This window comes from Neovison vison, chromosome 6 (genome assembly GCF_020171115.1).
Source record: "Neovison vison isolate M4711 chromosome 6, ASM_NN_V1, whole genome shotgun sequence".
Classification (NCBI taxonomy): domain Eukaryota; kingdom Metazoa; phylum Chordata; class Mammalia; order Carnivora; family Mustelidae; genus Neogale; species Neogale vison.
This window is the reverse complement of record NC_058096.1, coordinates 216,250,345-216,273,067: the sequence shown is the minus strand read 5'-3', so window position 1 is coordinate 216,273,067 and position 22,723 is coordinate 216,250,345. Positions and strand designations below refer to the sequence as shown.

The following is a 22,723-nucleotide window of genomic DNA, read 5'->3' as shown; positions in this document are numbered from 1 at the left end:
CTGGGTCTGGGGTAACCAGGCCTCCCCTTTCTTGGGTCATGGCCTTTCCCCTCCCAGGGTCCGGGGCCTCTGCCCACCTCCTCCCGGTGGCACACGCGGATTCGCGTCTTGATGTAGGGGAAGGCGTGGTCCGTGCTGAGCAGGGTCTTGCGTTTGTGCTGTTCCGGCAGTTCCCCGTGTGCACGGCCGTCAGGTGTGAAGGGCGTGCAGAACAGGAAGGTGCGCAGCCCGTAGTTGCGGTCGAAGTAGGTCACCCGGTCCTTGAGCTCGTAGGTGTCGAAGTGCGGTTCCACGTAGGTGATCTGGATGTAGGCCTGGGACGCGGGGCTCAGGTATGAGGCTCCCACAGCCCCAGTACACACACTTGGGGCTTGCCAGCCTCCCTGCAGGGCCCCATCCCTGGAGAGAGGGGATCTGGACCTCCTTGGGTTTGGGAGCTTTAAATCTGGGGTTCCCACAGCTCCCAAAGCCTCGATGTTTGAGAAACTCCCGAGAAAGGAGAAGGATTTGGGGTTCCTCAGGGAGATAAGCTCTGAAGTGTGCCAGAGATAGGATTTGAGGGTCCCCAGGAAGTAGTACTTTTGAGTCTCCCTGAAGATAGGATTTGGGGGTTCCCGGGATGGTCAGGAGCCCTCACCTTCTGTGGGTCAAGCTTGGTCTTGTCCACGGGGTTCGAATCTTTGACAATCTCGACCACGTCCTCCCCAAACCTCTCCGTGTAGAACTCCTGGGGACACGGGGCTGACTTGGGGTCGCAGAGGAACAGCAGCCCCCACGCCGCCCCAGCACAGCCCAGTGCCCGTCTACCCCCTACCGCCGGGACGTGCCTCCAGCCGGTGTGAAATCTCAGCCAGCTTGGTGATGGATGGCTCCTTATACACAAACTCCTGCTCGTCCAGGTCGCCGAAGCGGGCACCATAGAAGCCCACGCGGAAGTACGTCCCAAACACGCGCTGCATCTGTGAGAAGGGGAGCTGTGGCCCAGAATGCCTCTCTAGAGGTCCCCTTGCCCCGGGGATGCATGGTCCTGAGCCCCACAGGCCGAAGAGGTGGGCAGGGCCAGGGAAACCCTAGGAACATTTGGTCATAGGCATAGTCAGGGGGTCCCTGAGACCCAGACAACGGCCAGCTGCCCACACCCTCCCTCTTTCTCCCCACCCTTTGTTTCCTGGCTCCCCCAAATCTTTGTTTTCATTCAGCACAAGCCCCTGCTTTCTGACTATCCCTCTCGTCCCATGCAGTTCTTCAGAGTCTGGATCTCAGTATGAAATCAGGACTAAGGCTCTATTGCTTACCACTGTGTCCTCAATGCCTACAGGGCTGGGTATACAGCAGGTGCTCAATAAATGCTTAAGTGGTTGAGGAAATGCACAGCCCTCTAGGACAGAGGCTCTGTCTCCCTAGTTCCAGGGCACCCCCCTTCCCAACCAGGTATACCACCCTCTGCCAGAAAGGAAGAGGGTAGCTCCATGTTCACTCACCAAGGCCGATCCAGGCAGAATGGGGCAGGCACAAGGGTATTGGTAAGGAAGGGAGACACAAAGTCATGGGAGAGGTCAGAAGTAAGAGCCCCCAACCCCCAGGGTCCTGGTTATGCTGCCCCATGAGTACCATTCTTCGGGCAGAGGCCAGAGATCCAGGGAAGGTGGGGACCTGCCCGTCCTACCCGGCCCCCACCCAGCCCTCCCATCTTGGCTCTGGGTTCCTGCCTTCTTTGGCCAGAAAATTCTCCCCAAACTAGGAGATGCCTAAAAATAGACCCAAGTGGGGAAGAGGCGGGAGAGGGGGAGCACGAGATGGAAATGAGGAGCAGAGATCCTGGGAGAAGCTGGGGGAGACCGTGAGAGACAGAGACCCAGAGACCCAGAGAGAGAGAGAGTGTGTGTGAGCAAGACATGGAGGCAAAGAGACAGGGAAAGAGACCACAAGACAGAGACAAGAAGGAACACAGAGAAAGACAAGAAGGGAGTCAGAGCCCCCCTCACAGGCAGTGACCAAGCTGGCCCTGCCCGAGGGAGGGGTGTCTCTGGAGAGCTCCCAGCTGGGTGAGTCACAGGCTGCCCTCGGGATCTGGGGTAGGGAGGGGGGCCTGGGGGAATGGGGGAAGCAGAGGGTGCGTCACTGCCCACTGAGCACCAACCCCTGTGGCCAGGCAGCCATGTTCCTCCAGCACCCTCTGGTGGTCCCTGACCACTGCTGACCAGCCCTCATGGGGGCACCAGAGGCAGGTGGCCACTGGGCTGACTCACCTCCCAGCCAGAGCTCTGTGGGGGAGAGAAGGATCAGCGTCAGCCGAGCTGTGGTAAGACGGGAGGTGGGGCCAAGGGCAGGGTCTGGGAGGGCATCCTGGGCCCACCTGGTGCATGATCTTGGTGAAGGCCTCCTGCAGTTTGCCATGCACGGCAGCCAGCTTCTTGTAGTCTCGGTGGGCTTCCAGGATGGGGATAAGGGTCTTGTAGACCTCGTTCACTGCCTCGTAGAGCCCGCCCTGGTGGTGGGGGCACATCAAGATTCCCAGCATCCTCCCTAGCTCTCTCTCCTGCCTGGAACAGCCCACCATCTGTACAACTACCCATGCTCTAGAGCTCCATCTTTCATCACCTACTCCAGGAAGCCCACCCTGACCACCCTGCCCTCGATAGGACACCAGTCTTTCCACTCAACCCCCACAGATCCCTAAATGGTCTCCACCATGCTTATTACGGACCGGGTGCTATGTACATCTGTATTTTACCCATGTTCCTTCATCTGTGGGAGGAGTTTTTTTGTTTTGTTTTGTTTTCCTTTCTCAGAGGGAAAACTAGAACTCAGAGACATGGCTCCCCAGGGCCAGGACCTGAACACCACCCCTTTTGGGTTGGTGCCCAAGACCTCCAAACCCAGCTACCTCCTGGGACATGGTAATGGCTGCTCCTAAGTGCCCCTGACCCACAGCTGGTACCAGCATCGAGCCGGGCACACACCAGACACCCTGGAACATTTGGTGGCCAACTGTGAGAAGTCTGTGTCTACTGTCTGATTTATTCCCAAGGCTTGTTTCTGAGACTTTAACACAATGACTATAATGAAAATCCCACTAATGGGGCTGGCAGCATAGAAAAAAGATTTCTCCCTGGAAAACCTGACCTTGAATCTGAGCAGGGCTCTGGATCTGATCACCAGTTCCCATAAACACGGGAGAGTGAGGAACAGGTAAAGCAACACCACAGGGATGCAGCCAGAGCCCTGGCTGGGCCAGAAAACCCCTTGGAACAAAGCCGAGGTCCCAACAAGTGAAATGCAGGGGAAAATCCAATTGCTTTCACACAAGCAAGCCAACTGGAGAAAACCTTTTTAGAGCAGTGGGCAATACAACACCTGGGCCTCAACCTATTAAGGAAAACATTAAAAACCCTATTGTAAAAAGTGGGGAACTGATGCCCTCTCATTCTTGTTTTCTTTCCTTGATTCAAAGAGCCTTAAGAGACTTGTCAGTCACAGCCACTGTGGGTTTTTACATTAATCCTGATCCGAACAAATCAACTGCAAAAAAAAAAAAAATGGTTTCGAGATCGTCAGGGACATCTAAGCCCGGACTGGTATTAAAGAGTTGCATAAAACGATTTCATCAGGGACAACTGAGTAGTGGCTCAGTTGGTTAAGCTGCTGCCTTCGGCTCAGGTCATGATTCCAGGGTCCTGGGATCGAGTCCCACATTGGGCTCTTTGCTCGGTGGGAAGCCTGCTTCTCTCTCTGTCTCTGCTTGCTTGTGCTCTCTCTTTCTCTGACAAATAAATAAATCAATAAAATCTTTTAAAAAATAAAAAGGGGGTGCCTGGGTGGCTCAGTGGGTTAAGCCTCTGCCTTCGGCTCAGGTCATGATCTCAGGGTCCTGGGATCGAGTCCCGCGTCGGGCTCTCTGCTGGGCAGGGAGCCTGCTTCCTCCTCCTCCTCTCTCACTCTCTCTCTGCCTGCCTCTCTGCCTACTTGTGATCTCTGTCTGCCAAATAAATAAATAAAATCTTTAAAAAATAAATAAATAAAATAAAATAAAAATAAATAAATAAAAAGGATTTCATCAGTGAGGCTGCACAGAGAGGTACTGTGCAGGTGACAGTGTGAGGGGTAGGGTTTGTTTTAGCTGGAACTTCTCTGACTCCCAACACACACAGGGATCTCTGAGATCTTGTTGAAATATAGGGTTCAGAGGGTTGGAGGGCCCAGGGCTCTGCATTTATAACAAGCCTCCAGCCGATGACCATGCTGCTGGTCCTCAGACCACACTGAGTAGGCAAGGTTTGGAAAAAAAAAAAAAAAGGGGCACCTGGGTGGCTCAGTGGGTTAAACCCTGGGTCATGATCCCAGGGTTGTGGGATCGAGCCCCGCATCAGGCTCTCTGCTCAGCAGGGAGCCTGCTTCCCTTCCTCTCTCTCTGCCTGCCTCTCTGCCTACCTGTGATCACTCTGTCAAATAAATAAATAAATAAAATCTTTTAAAAAACAAAAAACAAAACTGAACGGTCATGTTGGGTTTCATCAGTCAATTTGTGAAAATTAAGAGCTTATCTTTTTGATATACCAAAAAACCTGAAAATTAAGATCTTGTCTTTTTATATATATACCAAAAAAGAAGGGAGAAAAAAAAATGCCATCAAAAATCAAAACCCAGGGGCGCCTGGCTGGCTCAGTGGATCAAAGCCTCTGCCTTCGGCTCAGGTCATGGTCCCGGGGTGCTGGGATGGAGCCCCGCGTCGGGCTCTCTGCTCAGTGGGGAGCCTGCTTCCCCCTCTCTCTCTGCCTGACTCTGTGTCTACTTGTGAGCTCTGTCAAATAAATAAATAAAATCTTAAAAAAACAACAACAACAAAACCCAAAAACCAAAACCAGAGTGGCAAAGAGGAGATGAAACGAGAAAGTCAAGACCGGTGGTTGCTGAATTCCAGCGCTGGCCGTGGGGACGGAGGGAGGTGCAGACTTTTACGTGTGCTCAAACTTTTCTCTAATAAAAAAAAATTAAACAGCAGCTGAATGTACGGAAAGCTAACTATGTCCAGGCCACATGTGAAGGGTTTTACAGGGAGAGAGGCAGGTAACCCGAGCTCGTGAAGGTCCCCGTTGTCCTCAGGCAGTCCCCGGCCCAGAAAGGGAGCAGGCAGCGGCTTCACCTGGAGCCTCCAGGAGCAGGTACTGGGCCCGTCGGTGGATCTGATGACACCAGCCCGGCCCGATCCCCGCGTCCCACGGCCCCCCGCAGGCCTCACCATGGTGAAGTAGGCGGCCGCCTGCTCCAGCAGCCCCACCAACCCCAGCTCTGTGAAGTGCTTCCCGGAGCAGAAGCCCTCCTCGTCGGGCGACAGGATGTCGTCGGAGATGGCGGACTCCTCCAGCACGTTGGATGAGATGTTCTGGGGTGGGAGGTGGCATCAGGCCCCCAGCCCACGGGAGCCACCCCCTGCGCATCGCAACACCCGCACCCCCCACCCCCAGCAGCTCACCTGGAAGGAAACGCAGCCCACGGGCAGGTAGCGGCTGTCCTCCAGCAGGGCGAGGTACTCGGCCACCAGAGCGGCGGCGTGCACCATGCACTGGGCGGCCTCCGCGTGGTTGCCCAGCTCCGCGTGCTTCCCCGCCATGTTCTGCAACCACGTCAGCCGCAGGTCGGGGGAGCCCTGGTAGCCGCGGGCAATCCTGGCATTCAGGTGGGGGGTGGTGAGGGGGATAGGGACTCGCCCAGCCCCCACTGCCGGCCCCTCACGGGTCCACCCCCTCTCCTCGTTACCCCACCCTCAGGGCCGAGCCCCAGCCAGGCTCCTCAGCTGGACTGGGAGGCCACGCCCCCGTTCCCCTTGCTTGGGCGCCTCCCCCGCACCCCATGCACCAGGCCACCACCTCCCGTGGGCCCCCACGCCTTCCCTAGCTCCATCATCGCGCATCCCCCGCCTCCCACTCCCCTACTTCGTCCCAAACACCCCTCACCTCTCCTCTGAATCACTTGTTCCCAGACCCGTCACCGGTCAGCACCTCACCTGGCTCCCACCTGTGCCCCTCACTTGTCCTTACTCTCTCTGTCGTCCTCCAGTCATGTTCGCCCGGCACCCTCCGCAGCGTTCACTCACCTTGCCCTCCCCCTGCTTGTGCCCCCTCCTGCCCGCTCACCGCTCCCTCTCCCCACCTGCCGTGGGTGGGAACGCCGGAGGGCCCACCCAGCCCCCCTCACCTGTACATGAGATCAATGAGCATCTCCGGGTCCTCCTGATGCTCCTTCATCTTCACCGTGTCCGTCAGGATCATGTGCAAGTTGAACATCAGGTCCTGGACCTGGAATGGGCGGGTTGGAGGGGGAACAGCCGGGCACGATGAGGGCATCGCGACATGCCCGACAGCCTCAGTGGTGGGGCAGGGCTGGGGGAGGGGGCGCGGGGGGGCAAAGCCGGCCGGGCAAAGACACTGGCTGAGGAAGGCATGGCGGGGGCCCGGCGGTGTCACCTGCTCGGCGAAGGTGCTGTCCCGCAGCCCCACGTCCTCCTCGGCGTAGGTGAGGATGGTCTTGAGTGACCGTCTCAGGTGCTCTTCGCTGAAGCTCTGCGTCGTCCCCACTAGGGACGACAGCGACATGGTCACTTGCATCTTCACGCGGGCAAAGTTCTATGAGGAGCCGGGAAGGACGAGCACACCTGTAAGCCCGGGACCCTCACCCTCGGGGCCCGCTCCTCCTGCCCCCCATCGACCGCACAACCCTCTCTGGCTGGCCGCCTTCCCTCACCGGCGCCTCGGGTCGGCCAGCCATGCCCTCCACCTGCCACTTCCACTTACGTTGCCGATCTCGAAATTCTGGCGCATGAGGAGGTAGAGCGAGGCGCTGGCGTGCGTGCGGATGGTGCTGACCCGGCTGCCGCAGTGTCGCAGGAGCCTCAGGCAGAGGTCGGCGCACAGCTCAGTGTCCTCCTCGAACAGCAACTCTGGGAACTGTCCCCCCAGGGCCACACAGGCACAGGTCAGCCCCTTCCCCTTGTGGCACAGAAGGTCCCGGATGGGGACTCTAGCAGGGGCATCAGTGTCCTGCCCCCTCTGGCCAACCACGGTGGGCTTCAGAATGAGGGGAAGATGCTGTGTGACCCTGCGTGAGTGACTCTGCCACTCTGATCCTCAGCTCCCCACTCTGTAAATGATGGCTATGGAGTGTGTCTCACGAAGTGGCTGAGCACACGGTAGGGGCTCAGCGGGCTACACCAATCCCTCAGAGCCCTGCCTGTGGAGCAGGGCTTACCTTGGACACTAGGGCTCGCTGTGTGGCCAAGCCGTGCTGCAGGAAGAGGGCGCTCTGGGCGCTGCCCAGACTATACAGCACAACCTTCAGCACAGCCCCCAAGATGCTCTCCCGGGCCTCCGACAGCATCACGGTCTGCAGGATGGGGAAAAGGAGTCAGAAATCCAGCTGTTAGGGACTGAGCTGCTTCCAGGGTCAGGAGTCAGAGATCACAAGGCACAGTGGTGGGGTCACAGGTCAGGGACATGCTGGCTCAAGCCCTACCTGCACGATGATCTCCAGTGTATCTAAAACCACCAGGCTGGTCTCAGTTGCCAGGTTCCCCTCCACCAAGGCCTCATGTTCCATTTCATCCTTGGTCCTGGAGGGGATGGGACACGGCTGGGTGCTGAGCTCACTCTCCCTCCCTTAAGTGCTTTAGGGGCCCCCGTTCTCTGGAAACTGGTCGGACCCCAGCAAACAACTTCCTGCCTACACCCACTTGTCCACACGGTCCGAGGTCTGTCTCCAGTGCGTGACGCTCTTCCGCCAGCGTACGTTCTCCTGATTTCCAAATGGGCTCCTCTCTGAGATGCGCAGGTGCGTGTTCCCAGATGCACAAAAACATAAGGACATGCAACCATGAGACGTGCGCAGGCATTAAGGTACACGTGGGACAACCCATGAGGACACCAGGTGACACATGTACATGCTAAGGAAACACAGTTAAAGATGAATGACATGAAAATGGACAAGGAGCACAGATGCGTGTGCATGGGGACAATGTGCACTTCTTTCTGGGGAAGGTGAGGCAGACACAGAGGTACGGATGCCCTCTTCTTGGGGTCTGTCAAAGGCTGGGAGCAGCCAGGGCAGGGGGACGTGCACAGGGCCTATCTCCCTCTCACCACGACTCCGCCGGACCATCTCCTGTCGTGCCCCAATGGTGCCCAGGATGGCTTCCTCCAGACGAGCCTTCATGTCCAGTGACTTCTTAAACGTGAGGCTGTTGATGCGCTCAAAGGCCTTTTTCCCCTGTGAGGGCAGAGAACAGGGTTCAGGGCTGACTCTGCCCTTTCCTATGGGACCTGGGCTGCTTGGTCACACTCATTCAGCCTTTTCTGACCTCCAGAATCATGTGCTTGGAGACACGGCTCTCCCCCTTTCCTGCAAGGTCTTAGCCCATTCCCAATTCGATTCATGAAGACAATTCTCCCTTCGCTCTTTGGCTAAGCCCAGAAACAGCCCACCCCTTGACCCTCAAACCCACAGGCACCTGTGTGTGAAGATGGTTCACCTCTGCCCTGTCTACCCACTCAATCCCCAGGCCCACCCCACCCCCAGCCCCATACCTTGTACTCAAAGGCAGCCAGGCAAAGGTAAAGCAAGTCCAAGAGGCGACCCAGCTGAGGGAGGGCAAGGTCAGCAGCCCAGCGCTGCAGGAGGGCTGGCTCGGCGTTCTTCAGTACCCAGAGCACACACACCAGTAAGGTCCGGCTGGACTCGGCAGAAAGGGGATAGCCTGAGCGAGAAGCCTGGGGTCAGACAGGGGAGAGGGTGCTCAGAAGGGTCCTTGGATCGAGCCCTGTGTCGGGCTCTCTGCTCAGCAGGAAGCCTGCTTCCCCCTCTCTCTGCCTCTCTGCCTACTTGTGATCTGTGTCAAATAAATAAATAAAATCTTCAAACAAGCAAATATCCTTACATAATTTCTATTACCAGGTTGGATGGTGACTCTGGGGACCAGCACCATACTCACTGCCACTGGACCCTGGGAGATGCTGGCCCGGGAGCCGGGGGCTAGGGGCCCACCAGCGATAGCCATGGCCACTGAGGGGTTGATGGTGCCTCCGATGTCTCCTTCCCCTTCTGTGTCTGAGTCGAGCATCGAGGCCAGTCTTGACCGTTGACCTGGGCCCTCTGGGGGCAGGGACAGGGGGACAGAAGAATGAACCCTTGGTAATTACTTTCTCGATCTCATAGCCTAGCTCAAAGTTCGCCTCCTCAGGGAAGCCTTCCCTGCTACCGCTCCCCCAGACCAGGGTGAGGTCTCCAGTTATCTATTCTCAGAGCTCACTTTTGCGCCTATGATTAGATACATCTATCATACATTGTCGGTAAGATGACAAAGGCCTGAACTCTATCTGCCCTGGCTGCTGCTACATGTTCGACACTCAGAATATGGCCTGGCTCACAGGGGCTATAAATGTTGACTACAATGATGATGGAACAGTGGCAGGAATAACAGTAATAATAATTAATAATAAATGCTGTCGCTATCATAGCCATCAATGGGCACTTAGAGTCTCCTATGTACCAGGTGCCATTCTAAGGACTTGGAAAATACTAACTCTTAATCTTCAAAACAACCCTATAAGATAAATGCTTTTAGCGTCCCCACTTTATGGATAAGGAAACTGAGGCACAGAAACTGAGGCCTGGGGTCACACAGCAGGTACATAGTAGAGGTGGGATTTTAACCTAAAGAGTCTGCTTCCAAACTCTAGGGTTTTAAGAGTCACCCCTTTAGCTGTCCCCACCCCCAAAGGTCTCACCAGAGACAGGAACTGCCAACAAATACAGAACCAGTATCACCCCAGAGAGTCTTGAGACAAAGCATTGACTGAATTTAATGAAATCTCCAGTGTGGCTTAACCTCGCTCAGTTCCTGACCAGACTGAGGAGACCCTCCCATTTTCCTCTCTTCATATGGGAGGGAAAGAGGAGCTATCACTGGGAAAGGATGACACTGCCTCAGTCCTGATGATTTGTTCACATACAACATCCAAAATACCATAACAAGTTGTAAGACATAGGACGAGGCAGGAAAATATAATTGATAAGGGAGATAAACAGACAATAGAAGCAGGCACACAGATGACCAAATGTTGGAATTAGCAAAAAAGGATGTTAATGTATGAATTGGCAGAAAAGATGGACAAACATGGGTAAAAAAATGGTAGATTTCAGCAGAGAACTGGGATCTACAAAAACACACCAAAATATCAAACGAACATTTTATAGCTGAAAAATATTAACATCTGAAATTCGGAACTTGTGGATGGGGTTAAGAGGGCTGGACACAGCCAGAGAAGACAGAAGCAGTGTGCTCAAATACAGGTAAATGGAAAGTTTCCCAACTGAAAATGGAATGGAAACAGAACAGAGCACAGCAGGGACGTGAATGCACTCCACAGGTCTAACATACGTGCAATTGGAGTCCCAGAAGGAGAGAAGCGAGAAAATGAGGAAGAAAAAAAATCCAAGAGGTAAAGACTGAGAATTTTGCCCAAATGACAAAGCGGATCCACCCAGAAATCCTCAGTCTGTGCTTCCAACTGTCCCCTGTCCCCCTGGTGCCAGGGAGTGACTGAATGAACACGGGGCTCTGAACTTCCCCTCTTCCCGATGTTCCCCACCTGCCCCTCCTCACCTATCAGGGTGTGACAGTATCCCAGTACGCTGCTCCCCAGATTTTCACATAACTCTAGGAAGTAGTGAATGTGACCACTGTCCCCAAGTAATAGGTAAGAAACCTTTTGGCTCAGAGAAGTTAACGCCTCGCCTGGGGCCCCAGAGCAGCACACTGGAACTTCTTCCTCTGTCCCCACCACCCATGCTTTTATTTCTAACCCTGCTCCCCGCCCTTCCCGACCTGAGCTGGTATGATCAGGGAAGCCCCTGGATCGTGCAACCCTGGCCTGCCCCGGCTCACTGACCAGCAAAATCGTGCAGGCGTGGCAGTGTATCCCGTGCGAGCGACAGCAGTGGCAGGTACAGCTCGGCCACACGGGCCTTCACAGAAGCCTCAGCATAGCGGGGGTCGGCGTCGTGGCCACAGAGCAGGCTGTGCACGGCGCTGATGGCCTTCTTGTGCAGCAGGGATGCCCTGTTGGGGGTGGTGGGGAGCGAGGAGCTCGGGTTGGAGCGGACATGTCTCCTGGACCTTTCCACCAGCCTGGGGGCCAGAGCGGGCCTGTGCTCACCCCTCGGCCTCGGGCTCCAGGGCCAGCGCCAATTCTGTCAGCAGGAGCCCAGCCAGGAAGTGCTGCTGTCGGAACGGCCCACTCAGCTCGAACATACTGGTTACCTTGGGGTCCGGGGCCTGGCTGGAGAAGGTGGAGCTCTGCAGAGGGCAGGAAGAGAAAGCAGAGATGGCAGGAGCCAGGGGTCAAGGGTCAGAGGGGAGAGACTGGTGTTAACTACCACATGTGAGCTGACAGGGCCTGGAGGCAAGTTACAAGTCAGAAAAACACCACATGGAATCCCAGGCGGAAATTAGGATTTAGAGATGAGAAATAAGAAGTTGGTTCCCCACTCCCACACAAGAAATTACCAAGAGTGGGGTCAGAAGTGAAGGGTCGGACTACCTGGGCAGCCGCCCACTCTGAAATGGGCAAATGAGGGAAGAGGGGATTGAAGGTGGGTGGGGGAAGGTCAAGAGAAAGAGCCAGAAGTAAGGCCAGAGCACCTGGGAGGTGGTGGAGGATACAGAGGGCGACGGCGACGCCGGGGGCGACAGGGGGCAGCAGGGGAGGTTGAGGGTCACATAGTGCTCGTGGCTGCACAGGATGCGGGTGAAGTCCATGCGTAGCGTCAGCAGCAACGCGGGGTTGGGGGCCGACTGCAGCCGTGTGGACACCTGTGGGGGAGGGGAACCAGTGGGCGACCTTCACGGGCTCCACCCACCCCGCCCACCACCCCACCCGAGTCACTGCCACTGTGCCACGCCCACCACGCCCACCCCTACCTGCTTGTAGTGGGCCCGGACCAGGCTGAAGATGAAGCCGCGGTCCACCAGGGACAGCAGATCGCTGAGGAAGAAGGCCAGGCTGGCGTTCAGGCGCTCGGCCAGCTCTGCGTCCTGGGGGCACAGGGCCGGTCAGCCCACGCCCACTTGTCCCATGGAGCCTCAGTCTCCACACTGGGCCCGGCTCTCCCTAGGGTCACCCGTGACCTCCAGGAGCTGCCTCACTGCCCCAAAGACTTGGGGCTTCTTGACACACCCTCATTTCTGGCCTCCAGATGCACCTGGCCTTCCCTGTTGTCCTCTTCCCTCTGTCCCGCCCCTTTCCCACAGCTGTATGTCTACACTTCTCAGGACTCGGTTCAGAACACTGTTTTCTTTCCTTTCATTAGATGGGAACAACAGAATATGGATGGCAGAAACTGGCTACTGACTTCCCCCAAATCCTCTCCCACTCAGAGCACTGAAACCCTTCTTCACAGTTCAGAGCTGGATGAAGACCACATTTCCCAGCCTCCCTTGAGGCTGAGACTAACCATGTGACCACAACTTGGCCAATGGGATTTTGGGAAGAGTGATGTGGTCACATAGATGGAAGGGGCTGGTCTTCCTGTTCCCACCACCAGTCCAGCCTTATGGGGCAGGCACCATGGTGGATGGCGATGGCCAGGTCCACACTGTAGAATACCCTGCAACCCACCTATGCTCAGAAACAAACTCTGGTCACATTTAAACCACGTGTGATGATGTTCCAGCAAAGTAACCTCTGCCCTAACTGATGCACTCTCAGTAATCATTTAACAAGACTATACTAAACATCTACGATGTGCCATACCCTGTGAATGAGACAGATGTGGTCCCTGTGGCTTGTCCAACTCACAGTCTTGTGTGACGGGAAGGGAGACAATAAATAAAAGGGTAGGACATAGTTCCATGTGTTTTGAAGAAAACTGATTGGGGTATGGTTTTGAGAGAAACCGGAAAGAGGGGAAAGAGCCAAGATAAGAAATGCAACCTGAGCAGAGAGAACAGCAAGTGCAAAGGCCCTGGGGCAGGATGTGCCTGGTAACCTTGAGAAATATCAAGAAGGCTGCTTGGCCTTAAGGGGTTGTTGATGCTTGTCTGCTCTCACACAACCATAAGCCACAGGGTGGTTAGGCTCAGTGGCCTGAGTTCCCTGCAACCTCAGAGAAACCTTCCTCAGTTCCCTGCAATCCAGAGAAACAAGATACAAAACCTGCCTTAGCTCTGAGTCCATAGCGGAGCTGAGACTGGGTCTTCCTTATACACTGAGCCTGGAAGTCAGTGCTCGATAAATGTCAAGCGAAGCAACAGAACCACTATGGCCCATCGCTGATGCCCCACTTGCAGCTGGGGTATTGTTCCCCCACTACCGCCCATTCATAGGGTGGTTTCCTCACAGTCCGGCTCAGTCCCTGAGAATATCAGCCCTTGGGGAGGCTCCAGTGGAACAAGGTCGAGAACTCTGAGCCCAGCCCAGAGGTCATCGGAGATTGCACAAGGGCTGACTTGGGTTGGGCCGGCATTTCAAAAATCTGGAAAGCTCCTATCAAAACCAAAAGTCCCATTTCTCCTGAGAAATCAGGCATTCCAGCCACAGCCAATAGGTACATGCCCCCGAGTCCGCCCTAAGCCCCATTCCTCCCAGGTGGTGAGGGTGTAGGCTCTGGAGCTGGTGGCTTGGGTTCACATCCACATTCTGCCCCTTCTCAGCTGTGTGGTATCAGATTGTTACGAAGTCATTCTCTACCTCAGTTTCCCCATCAGTAAAATGGAGATAACTTCATGGGGTGGTTGGGAGAATTTAATGATGTCATCCATCTAACGTGTTTAAGATATACAGTAAGTGCTCAATAAATACTCAATATTATTACTATTGTAGTAACTTATTATTATTTTTTAATATTTTATTTATTTATTTGACAGAAAGAAATCACAAGTAGATGGAGAGGCAGACAGAGAGAGAGAGAGAGAGGGCAACAGGCTCCCTGCTGAGCAGAGAGCCCGATGCGGGGCTCAATCCCAGGACCCTGAGATCATGACCTGAGCCGAAGGCGGCGGCTTAACCCACTGAGCCACCCAGGCGCCCCTGTAATAACATTATTATTGCCTGCCTAGCTCCTGTGAACACTGGAATTAGTGATCTAGGACCTGGACAACCAATGATCAAGGTCTCAAAACATCAGTGTTCATTTACTGAGCACTTACTGTATTTGGCACTGTGCTAAGGGCTAAGGGATCTCTCTGTCCTCCCTCCCCATCCTCATCAACTCCCATTCCCATGTTTGCTCAGTCCACTCTAACCACACCTTCTAACTGCTCCTCTAACAACCCAGGCATGGCCCTACCTCAGGGCCTTTGCCCTTGCTGGTCCCACTGCCTGGAAGGCCCTTGCTCGAGCCATGGCACAGGGAGCTCTTTCCCCTCCTTCAAGTCTCCTTAAAAAGTCAGCTCCATGCAAATGTGGATTTGGGTCTGTTTGGTTCACTGCTGTGTCTAGCATCCGGACTGTGCACACAGTCATTGCTCAAGAGATGCTGAGTCAACAGACTGATCCGGCAAGGGGGTTCATGGTGCCCCCTGCCTGGCTGGCTCCAGGTCCTCTCTCAGACCCCTCCCACTGAGACCCGTTCCCACACACCTTGTACACCCGGGTGATGACTTCCAGGCCCACAGAGCCCACGAGGGCCGCGATGTCATCCAGGAAACGCCCAGGGAAGCGAAGCTTGCGAGGCGTGTCCAGCCGTTGGCCCAGAAGCAGGTGCAGCGTCATGCTTTTCACCTGGCGGGGGGGTGGGCGGTGAGAGTGGACAGGGCTTAAGGGACTGAACAGGGGGGCCTACCAGAGGGGGACAGGGCCTGAGGGGCTGAGTGGTGCTTTAGCAGCAAGGCACAGGGGCTAGAGGTGGGCTTAAGGGGTCCTGGGTAGAGATGGAGCCCTGACTCTTAACATAAGGCTTGAGCGGGCAATGGGCAAAGGCTGAGTGGGTCCTAGGCAGGGTGCAGGGGTGGGGAGGGTGAGAGAGCCTGGGAGAAGGTGGGGGCGGGTCACCTCTCCGTGGAGGGGCATTCAGGTGAGTTTCAAGGGGGTCTCTCTCTTCAGTGTCTCTCAACATGGGGAGGCGTCTCTTGGGATCATGGCTCGGGGGGTCTTAGCTACAATCTCAGAGGAGAAGGCCAGCCCGAGGCAGGGAGGAGGGGGTCTTACCATGAGCTGGAAGAAGAACCAGGCGTGCTGCAGGACGGCCTCTCGCACGGCACTGCCGCTGACCACCCACTGCAGGGCCAGCTCCTCGTGCAGCAGCTGGGGGCGGGGGCAAGGGTCACAGAGAGCCAGGGAGCCCAGCCCGTGCCCTCCTCTGGAGGGGGCATGACGGGGTTTGGAAGCAGTGGGATGGCTTGGGGTTAGCGCAGCTGGAGACCATGCAGGAGAGGGAGCGGAAGGAGTCAGCACACCCTTTCCCTGGGCCCTCCAGACTCTGCTGGGCTTCAGGGGAGATGGAGCTCCGGGGCCAACACGGAGTCACCCACCCCCTGCCTCCCACTACCTTCTGCACAGTGGGTCTCGGCTGGGTGGCTGGTGGGGCCAAGGAGGAGCCCTCGAGGTAGGAAGAGGTTCGGCTAGAGCTGCGGTCGATGGCCTATGACGGGACGGGGCGAAGAGGATGGGATGGCGAGGGGGGTTGGTGAGGGTGCCGGCGGCGTAGGCGGGGAGGACATGGCTGGCATGAACAGGGCACAGACGCGTCCGTTTGGACAGGCCCCGGGGGGTATGCATGAGAGGGCAAAGAGAATAAGGATATAGGTGAGGAGATAACAGGGGATGAGAAACAGAAGAGAGAAGGGGATGGCCAGTCGGGGGAACATGAGAGGTGAGAATGGGGACAGGAGCCCATCGGCGAGGGTGGACAGGCCCGGACAGAGGAGGTGGAGCCATGGGGGGTGCGGGTGGACACAGGGAAGAGGGAGCGTGAAGTCAGACAGCCGGAGAGAGGCCGGGAGTTCGGGCGGATGGAGGAGCAGGGCGAGGGGATGGAGGAGGGAATGGAGACAGGGGAACGGAGCACAGACGTGGGGCCCAAGCGAGGATAGAGAAGGAAGAGGGAAAGAGATAGGACGAAGGTGAGAGGAGATGCCGAGGAGATGCGGCAGGAGCAGCCGAGAGCCTCGGGTTCCAGGCCTGGCCCTGTTCCAGTTTTGCTTGCCTCAGTGCTCCCCATCTGTGAAATGGGGATGGGCACCCATGCTCCACTCTGCCCTCCTCCTTTGCTGGTTGGGAGGTGAGGCCATCGGCAAGGAGAGGAGGCCCGAAGATGGAGTTAGCCTGACCCCTGGAACCTACCTGGCCCCTGGCACTTGAGGGACCCCTGGCTCCCAAAGCCCCGGCAGGGCGCAGCTCCCTAACACTCACGTTAGCAAAGGCCAGCCTCAAGGGGCCCTTCCCGCCTGGCATGCCCACCCTCCCACCGCCTCGTCGCCTCCTAGGTGCTCTTCGAGGCCCAGCTGACACTTCAGAGAATGAGGGCACTGGGGGAGGCCCTCTTAAAGATGCTACAAGGGGGGTGGCAGGGCCCACGAACCCAGATTTCCAGCAATCTCAGGAGAAGACTGTCCAAAAGGTCCCTTGCTGCTAACAGTCCCCCGGCCTCCCTTCAATGCAGCTCCCTGGGCAGTGGGCACGGAGCTGGAACAAGGTCAGGGGCCAAGTGCGCAGGGAAACCCCCTTGGTGACCTCCTTTCGGTGCCTCGGGGGCTCTGAGCTTGGGGCCAACCTTTGCATGAGCCTTTCCCTCCACCTGGAACAGTTACCTTTCCCTGGCTGGCTCTGTCTCACCTTTCAGGTCCCAGCAAAAATGTCATCTCCCTGGACAGGCCCCCTCTAGATGACCCTGAAAGGCTGGTGGCCTCCCTCCTGTTCATTTCTTTTCAGGCATTTTCACACCCTGCACTTACACACTCGTCAGTTTGTGTGATCGCTGCCTATCTCCCATATGACCTGGCAGCTCAGAGACGGGGCTGGACTGAGATCCATCCCCAGAAAATCCTCCCTGTGATGCCCTAACGCGTCCCCAGGTTCGGGACCACTGCACTAAACACTTTGAGTCTTGACCACAACTGAAAACTCAGAGCCTCAGGCACAGGGTGAGCCCACAGCAGAGCGAGTACTTGAGAACTCGGACCCAGGTGGGTCTGAAGGCAAAGCCCCTCCCCAGACCAGATCCCTGGGAAGTGGCAGAGTAAAGGGAGCTGCCCGCAGAGGTGTGTGTGCCTGAAACAGGAGGGGAGGGAGAGCCCAGAGGGTCAGTCCCAGCCCTTTGGCATCCTTCGGATTGCTATGTCAAGGGGACAGCTGAGAGTCTCCTGAACAGGGTGGATTAAAGGGAGTGACAGGTCATGCGACGCAGTGAGGTTAGAGTGGATGGATTTGCATATTCTTTGCATGCAATTTGCATACTACCCTCTTCCCTCCTGTCTCTGCCTGAGGCCCTGGCAAAAGGCTGGTTAAGATGACCACAAGGCCTATAACAATGACTCCACAGCCCCTAAACAAAGGCAGGAGGGGTCTGCTGCCTCCTTCAGGCAGCCCCCCTAGGTTAGTGGGCCACAGCCAGGAAAGTGGAAGGAGCTCATGCCGAGGCGGAGTGACACGCGTGCAGGCGCAGGTAGGGAGGGCACCTGTCTGGGGTCGGCCCCGCAATAAGGAGGTGCCCGTCGCAGCACAGCCTTGCTGCCTCCTGGAGCATAAGCAGAATTCACCCAGGAGTGTGAGCGGTCGATACCCTGGAGACACACGGGGAAGTGGTAGAATCCATGGGCATAAGGCAGGGAGAACGGCGCGGATCACTGAGCGGGAGCACTGTCCGGGGCCGTACACGCCCCCTGGGTGCCCACACGCAACCCTGGCAAGCGTCTGTGCACGTCTGTGTGTGAGGTCCACGCGCATGTGCTCCCTGTGGGCGGCCGGGCGTGGGGTGCATGTGTGCAAGCGCCCCCCCGTGCACACACATGCGTGTGGTCTGTGAGCACACACATCCGTGGGTATACATGTGTATACACACCTGTTCCGGAATGTCCACACAGCTTTTGTCAACCGGGCCAACCTCCGGCCACCCATCCTTGGGTCGGCCTTGGAGTGCGGAGCCCAGGGCAAAGTCTGAGTTGCCGTCCCTGAGCTGTGACAGCTGCAGACCAGCCCTCCTGCCCAGAGTCAAGTCCATGCCGCTGTCCGGCACTTCCTGTACCTCCGTCCACCCTAACAGCCTTCACCCGCCCCACCTGCCAGACGGAGCCACTGAGGCTAGAGACCCCAGGGCCTACCCTCACCCTACCTTGCTGGCCAGGATGCGGGAGACCTCGTCGTCCACAGAGCCCGGGGCCACGGCCAGGTCAGGGTTGCTGCTGCTAATGCTCTTAGAGCGGGCCAGGTAGAGACTGGCGGGGCGGCCCGGGCCACGGGCCAGCGTGGCAGGCTGCACGGCCACTGGAGGGGCCCCTGAGGATGGAGGCAAGATGGTTAGCCCCTGCCTGTTCCCAGCTGGCTGTCCTGGGTGAAATCGCTCTCTGCCTCTGAGCCTCTAGGCTTCTCGCCTATAAAATGGGCACACTAGTGGCTGCTGCCTCACAGTGATTCGGGGGAGACAGGGCCTGGCACGCACTAAGTGCCCAGAGGGGTTAGAGGTTAGTATTCATGACTTAGCAAACAGAAAAGAATCCAACTGTATTGAGCATTCACTGAACCAAACCTGTTGTACGAATTACTATCTCATTTACTCTTACCAACGCCCGCATGAAGGGATGACCACTATTACCCTTGTTTTACAAATGGAAAACAGACCCAGAAAGGTGAAGTCACTTGCCCAGTGTCACAGAGTTTATAGGAGACAGAGCTGGGATTCAAACTTGTGCAGCCCAACCGCGTCTCTGATTCAACCTATGGCAGAAGCTTGTTGACTGGCTGAATGACCCACCAGTCAAGCAACAAAGACCACCATCCTGGGGGTGAGGGAAGGAGTGAACATAAAGTCTCTCTCGCAAGTTGCCCAAATCAGCCAAGGTCTGGCCTCTGGGCCTTTGCACATGCTATTCCACTGACTGGGATGCTCTCCTTCCAGACACATCCTGTCGTCCAGGGCCCTCCCACCAACACTTACCACTTGGGAGGCTAGGCTCGGTGCCAGGCAGTCGGAAGGCATAGTGGACATAGGCAGCCAGCAGCAGGCAGTGACCGCGGGCATCCTGGGCAGCCTCTAGACTCCGGTGGACAAGGCTGACCACATGGGCCATTGCTTCAAAGGCCCCACGACCTAAGTTCACTGCCGGGCAGAACAGAGGTCAAGTGCTAAAGCCCACGGCCTTCTACCTCTCCAAGGAACCCCTTATCTCCCACCTTTCCAAGGGGTTGTGGAGCCAATGAAAGGGTCACAGCACACCTGCTCTGGGCCCAGAGGGGTTGGGAGCCATTTTTCAGAAAGCAGAACTGAGGCCAGAACGACGAGTGGGTTAGAGGAAGTCACCCAGGACCAGGGGACCAGGGGGCCCCTTTCCAGATAGGGAAACTGAGGTCTGAGGCTGTGCCTGCTCACCGATCTGGCCGCCAATGATTGGAGGCCGCACGACTAGACGGACAAGCTTGTCCAGCACGTGGTGGGAGAAGGCGACAAGGGGCTCAGGGCTGGCGAGGCGCAGGGCTGCTAGGCTGGCCCGCAGCTCCTGCTCCACGGTGTTCTCACTCAGCACAGTGTCCTTGAGGCGGAACGGGAAGGCCCCCTCCTCCAGGACGTGCACCAGAGTGAAGAACTTGTCCAGGTGAGGGTCCTGAGGGTGGGGGGGGACCTGGGGTAAGCAGGGGTGTGTGTGGGGGGAGCCAGGGTTCCATGGCTGGGAAGACCCTGGAGGGTTGGGGGTGGTGCTCAGTGGGCAGAAAACCAAGGCCGGGGATCAAAGAACTGACTACAAATGAGGAAAGGATGAGCCAGGAGCTGGAGGGAGGAGAGAGGGATGGGGGGAGTGACCACAGAAGCAGCAAAGGGCACGTGCGGAGAGGAGAGACCACGTAGAAGGCCAAAGCCCCAGCCAGGAGGGCCACTCGCACGGCCGCCCCCGCCTGAGTCAGCAGCTTCCCTGGGTGGCAGGGCCTCGCTGATCAAAGTCACGTCCGTGGCCCGAGGCCAGGCCTCCCAGTCAGCGGGAACTGTTGCTCAACCCCAGGGCCAGACTGCTGGGTTCCCCCCACCCCCTGCCCCCTACCTGTGGGTGCACAGAGGACACGGCAGTGAGCTCCACGCTGAACACGCCCTTGTGGCCGTCCACCCAGCGCATGCCTGGCAGCGCCACCTGCAGGAGGGACACGCCAGGGGGCACTGGCCCACCTGCCCTGCATGGATGGCACCACCGGCGCCCCCCATTGCAACTGGGGTGCAACAGAGTCGTGGGGTGGGGGGGGTTGCACAGCCGGGCGCCAACCCCAGGGGGATGCAGACGGGAGGGAGTACTATGGGGGTCCCCTGAGCAGGCTGGAAGCCTGGGGTACAAACGGAGAAGCAGACAAGGGAAGCCTGGGGTGTACATTACTAAAGGAAATGAATCGGGCAAGAGCATGGTGGGAGAACTTGAGGGGCCCAGGCATTAACGGCAGCTCAAGAGTCAGTGGGAAGGTGACAGTATTAATGGGGGTGACGGGCCCTGGAAGAATTACTGGGGGGATCGTGGTCAGGGAGGCAGGCAGGGCTGCAAACGGAGGACTGGAGCAGAAAGGCAGCGGGGAATGGTGAATGCAGGGGCTGGGCGGGTAATGAGGCCAGGCTAGTGGGGGACAGGGAGGGATATGTGGGGATAGTAGGACACATAAAGGCAGTAAGGCGGGGGGACGGAGCAGCCAGAGGCGCTAACAGAGGGCAACAAGGCTCCCAAGGGTATTGATGGGAAAGGAGGGCACGGCACAGATGGGGGACGATGAGGCAGGAGCCTGGGGAGTGTTGTTGGGGTGGGGGCGGGGGCAGGCACTGGGAGGGGAGGCAGGGGGCCAGGGCACATACGTCTGGTGTGAGCACGGAGTAGCTGGGCGGGGGCTGGTCCACGGACACAGGGAGGCAGAAGGGGCCGGTCCTCAGGCGGCCGTGCTGCAGCAGTGGGATCCACTGGGGAGAGCCTAGGGGTTAGGTCTAGGGCCAGACGGGGGTGGGGGGCTGTCAGCAGGACTGGGGGCGGGGGTGAGGGCTGGTGGGAGTCTCACAGTGAAGCCCACGGGAGTCTCCAGCGCTGTGCCCGGCCTGGGCTGGCAGCTGACATGGTAGAAGGTGAACAGCAGGTGGTGGTTCTCGGTCACACAGGCTGGAAGACGCAGCTTGAACTCCTCGTAGAACTCTGGGGACCTAGGAGGGGACTCTGCTGGGGGCTCGGCGCCCCCAGCCCTCCCCAACCGCTCTTGCAAGTGAGACCCCAGCGCTGCCTGGCCCTATGGTCTGCTCTCTGCCTCGGAGTCCCCGCCGGCTCTCCTGGGGGGCAGCCTCCTCCCCTCCTGCTGCCCCACCATGTCCCCACCACCAGCCCTGTTCCGCCACCCTGCATACTTGTTGTGGTAGACCACCGGGGTGAAGGCCTCGCGGGCGAACTCACTACAGCTGGACTTGCCAAAGATGACCTGGGGGATGGTGTGCATGAGGGGGGCCCCCTGGGACACACCCCCCGAGGACCGCCCCTCCCCCCCTCCACAGTCACTGACCGGCAGGGCCTGGCTGGGATCCTCGCCCGCCATGTACTGCACGCGCACAGTGAGGTTGCGCACGGAGCCCTGACGGCTGCTGAAGTTCAGGCAATGCGGGTACACATACAGCAGGTTCCTATGGGGGCGGGGGCATCAGAGGAACCGGTGGGGCTGGGAGACCGGGGTTTGGAGGGGGGGCGGTGATGGTCACGCAGTTGGGGCACTGAGGGCAGCAGATGCGGCTATTAGGGGCACCAGGTGGCCAATTATGGGCATCTGTGACTGGCAGAGATGGGGGACAGGTGGGTGCCCTGGGAGCACAGATGGGGGAACAGTATAGCAGAGGGTGGGGACACAGAGGGGCTTTGGGGTCACTAATGAGGCATAGGGAGGTGCTGAGCAGGCACAGATGGGTGCTCAGGGTCAGGGTTCCAAAAAGGTGGCCCAGGTGGCCAGTAGTCAAGCCTGAGCCCCACTGGGGCTGACCCACCCCTCTCTTGGCTCAGGGGCCTGATTACCCTTCCCCCAGGAGATGCCACTCGAGTTATGAGGCCTGTGTCTCAGGTGGAGAAACTGAGGCCAGCATCAGAAGTGGAGCTGGCCTAAAGTCAGAGTTCTGCCTGTCTCTCCCAGCAAGCCCAACACTCCTGGGCCTCAGCTTCCCTATCTATATAATGGGGCCATCGAGCCTCCTGGCTCAGCCTTTGCAGCAATGCCAGTCATGAGAAACGAGGGGAGTGACGAGGATTGCCCTGAATGTTAACACGGAACCCACTGCAGGCCCAGCTCTGTTCTAAGCGCTCAGCACGAAACAACTCCTCTACCTCTCCAAGCAGCCGAAGAGAGGGGGTGAATGTTCCTCTCATTTTATGGGGGGGTGGGTGGGGAATAGAGGCACTTGCCTACGTTAATCCAAGGAGCAGAAATGACAGCTAGCACTGATCTGCGCCACACATGGGTCCTGGCCCCACTCCCCAGCTTTCAACCAGGCCAGCACAGACCCCAGCACTGCAGGCTTGTGGGAAGGAAAC

The 22,723-nt window shown here is 57.5% G+C and overlaps 1 protein-coding gene across 4 annotated transcripts in view; it reads right to left on the bottom strand.

Annotated features, from left to right (window-relative positions):
- The window catches only part of DOCK6 (dedicator of cytokinesis 6), a 41,916-nt gene that overhangs the window by 1,525 nt on the left and 17,668 nt on the right, over positions 1 to 22,723 (bottom strand). Inside the window, exons 15-46 of one of the 4 annotated variants that reach the window (XM_044254169.1) lie at positions 21,711 to 21,828; positions 21,559 to 21,629; positions 21,222 to 21,360; positions 21,025 to 21,126; positions 20,237 to 20,323; positions 19,573 to 19,804; positions 19,141 to 19,302; positions 18,319 to 18,482; positions 17,666 to 17,770; positions 15,538 to 15,630; positions 15,198 to 15,293; positions 14,631 to 14,771; positions 11,972 to 12,085; positions 11,693 to 11,863; positions 11,208 to 11,347; positions 10,941 to 11,110; positions 8,981 to 9,141; positions 8,577 to 8,759; positions 8,133 to 8,259; positions 7,727 to 7,811; positions 7,510 to 7,606; positions 7,246 to 7,380; positions 6,792 to 6,944; positions 6,465 to 6,623; positions 6,196 to 6,296; positions 5,474 to 5,666; positions 5,240 to 5,383; positions 2,357 to 2,488; positions 2,250 to 2,264; positions 828 to 953; positions 638 to 727; positions 78 to 314 (exon numbers count right to left, since the gene is read on the bottom strand). In XM_044254169.1, coding sequence (XP_044110104.1) covers positions 78 to 314; positions 638 to 727; positions 828 to 953; positions 2,250 to 2,264; positions 2,357 to 2,488; positions 5,240 to 5,383; positions 5,474 to 5,666; positions 6,196 to 6,296; positions 6,465 to 6,623; positions 6,792 to 6,944; positions 7,246 to 7,380; positions 7,510 to 7,606; positions 7,727 to 7,811; positions 8,133 to 8,259; positions 8,577 to 8,759; positions 8,981 to 9,141; positions 10,941 to 11,110; positions 11,208 to 11,347; positions 11,693 to 11,863; positions 11,972 to 12,085; positions 14,631 to 14,771; positions 15,198 to 15,293; positions 15,538 to 15,630; positions 17,666 to 17,770; positions 18,319 to 18,482; positions 19,141 to 19,302; positions 19,573 to 19,804; positions 20,237 to 20,323; positions 21,025 to 21,126; positions 21,222 to 21,360; positions 21,559 to 21,629; positions 21,711 to 21,828 — 4,243 coding nt within the window. Of the gene's footprint in view, positions 1 to 77; positions 315 to 637; positions 728 to 827; positions 954 to 2,249; positions 2,265 to 2,356; positions 2,489 to 5,239; positions 5,384 to 5,473; positions 5,667 to 6,195; positions 6,297 to 6,464; positions 6,624 to 6,791; positions 6,945 to 7,245; positions 7,381 to 7,509; positions 7,607 to 7,726; positions 7,812 to 8,132; positions 8,260 to 8,576; positions 8,760 to 8,980; positions 9,142 to 10,940; positions 11,111 to 11,207; positions 11,348 to 11,692; positions 11,864 to 11,971; positions 12,086 to 14,630; positions 14,772 to 15,197; positions 15,294 to 15,537; positions 15,631 to 17,665; positions 17,771 to 18,318; positions 18,483 to 19,140; positions 19,303 to 19,572; positions 19,805 to 20,236; positions 20,324 to 21,024; positions 21,127 to 21,221; positions 21,361 to 21,558; positions 21,630 to 21,710; positions 21,829 to 22,723 lie in introns of those variants that run through there. The other 3 variants (XM_044254170.1, XM_044254171.1, XR_006385175.1) reach the window with 3 other exon arrangements.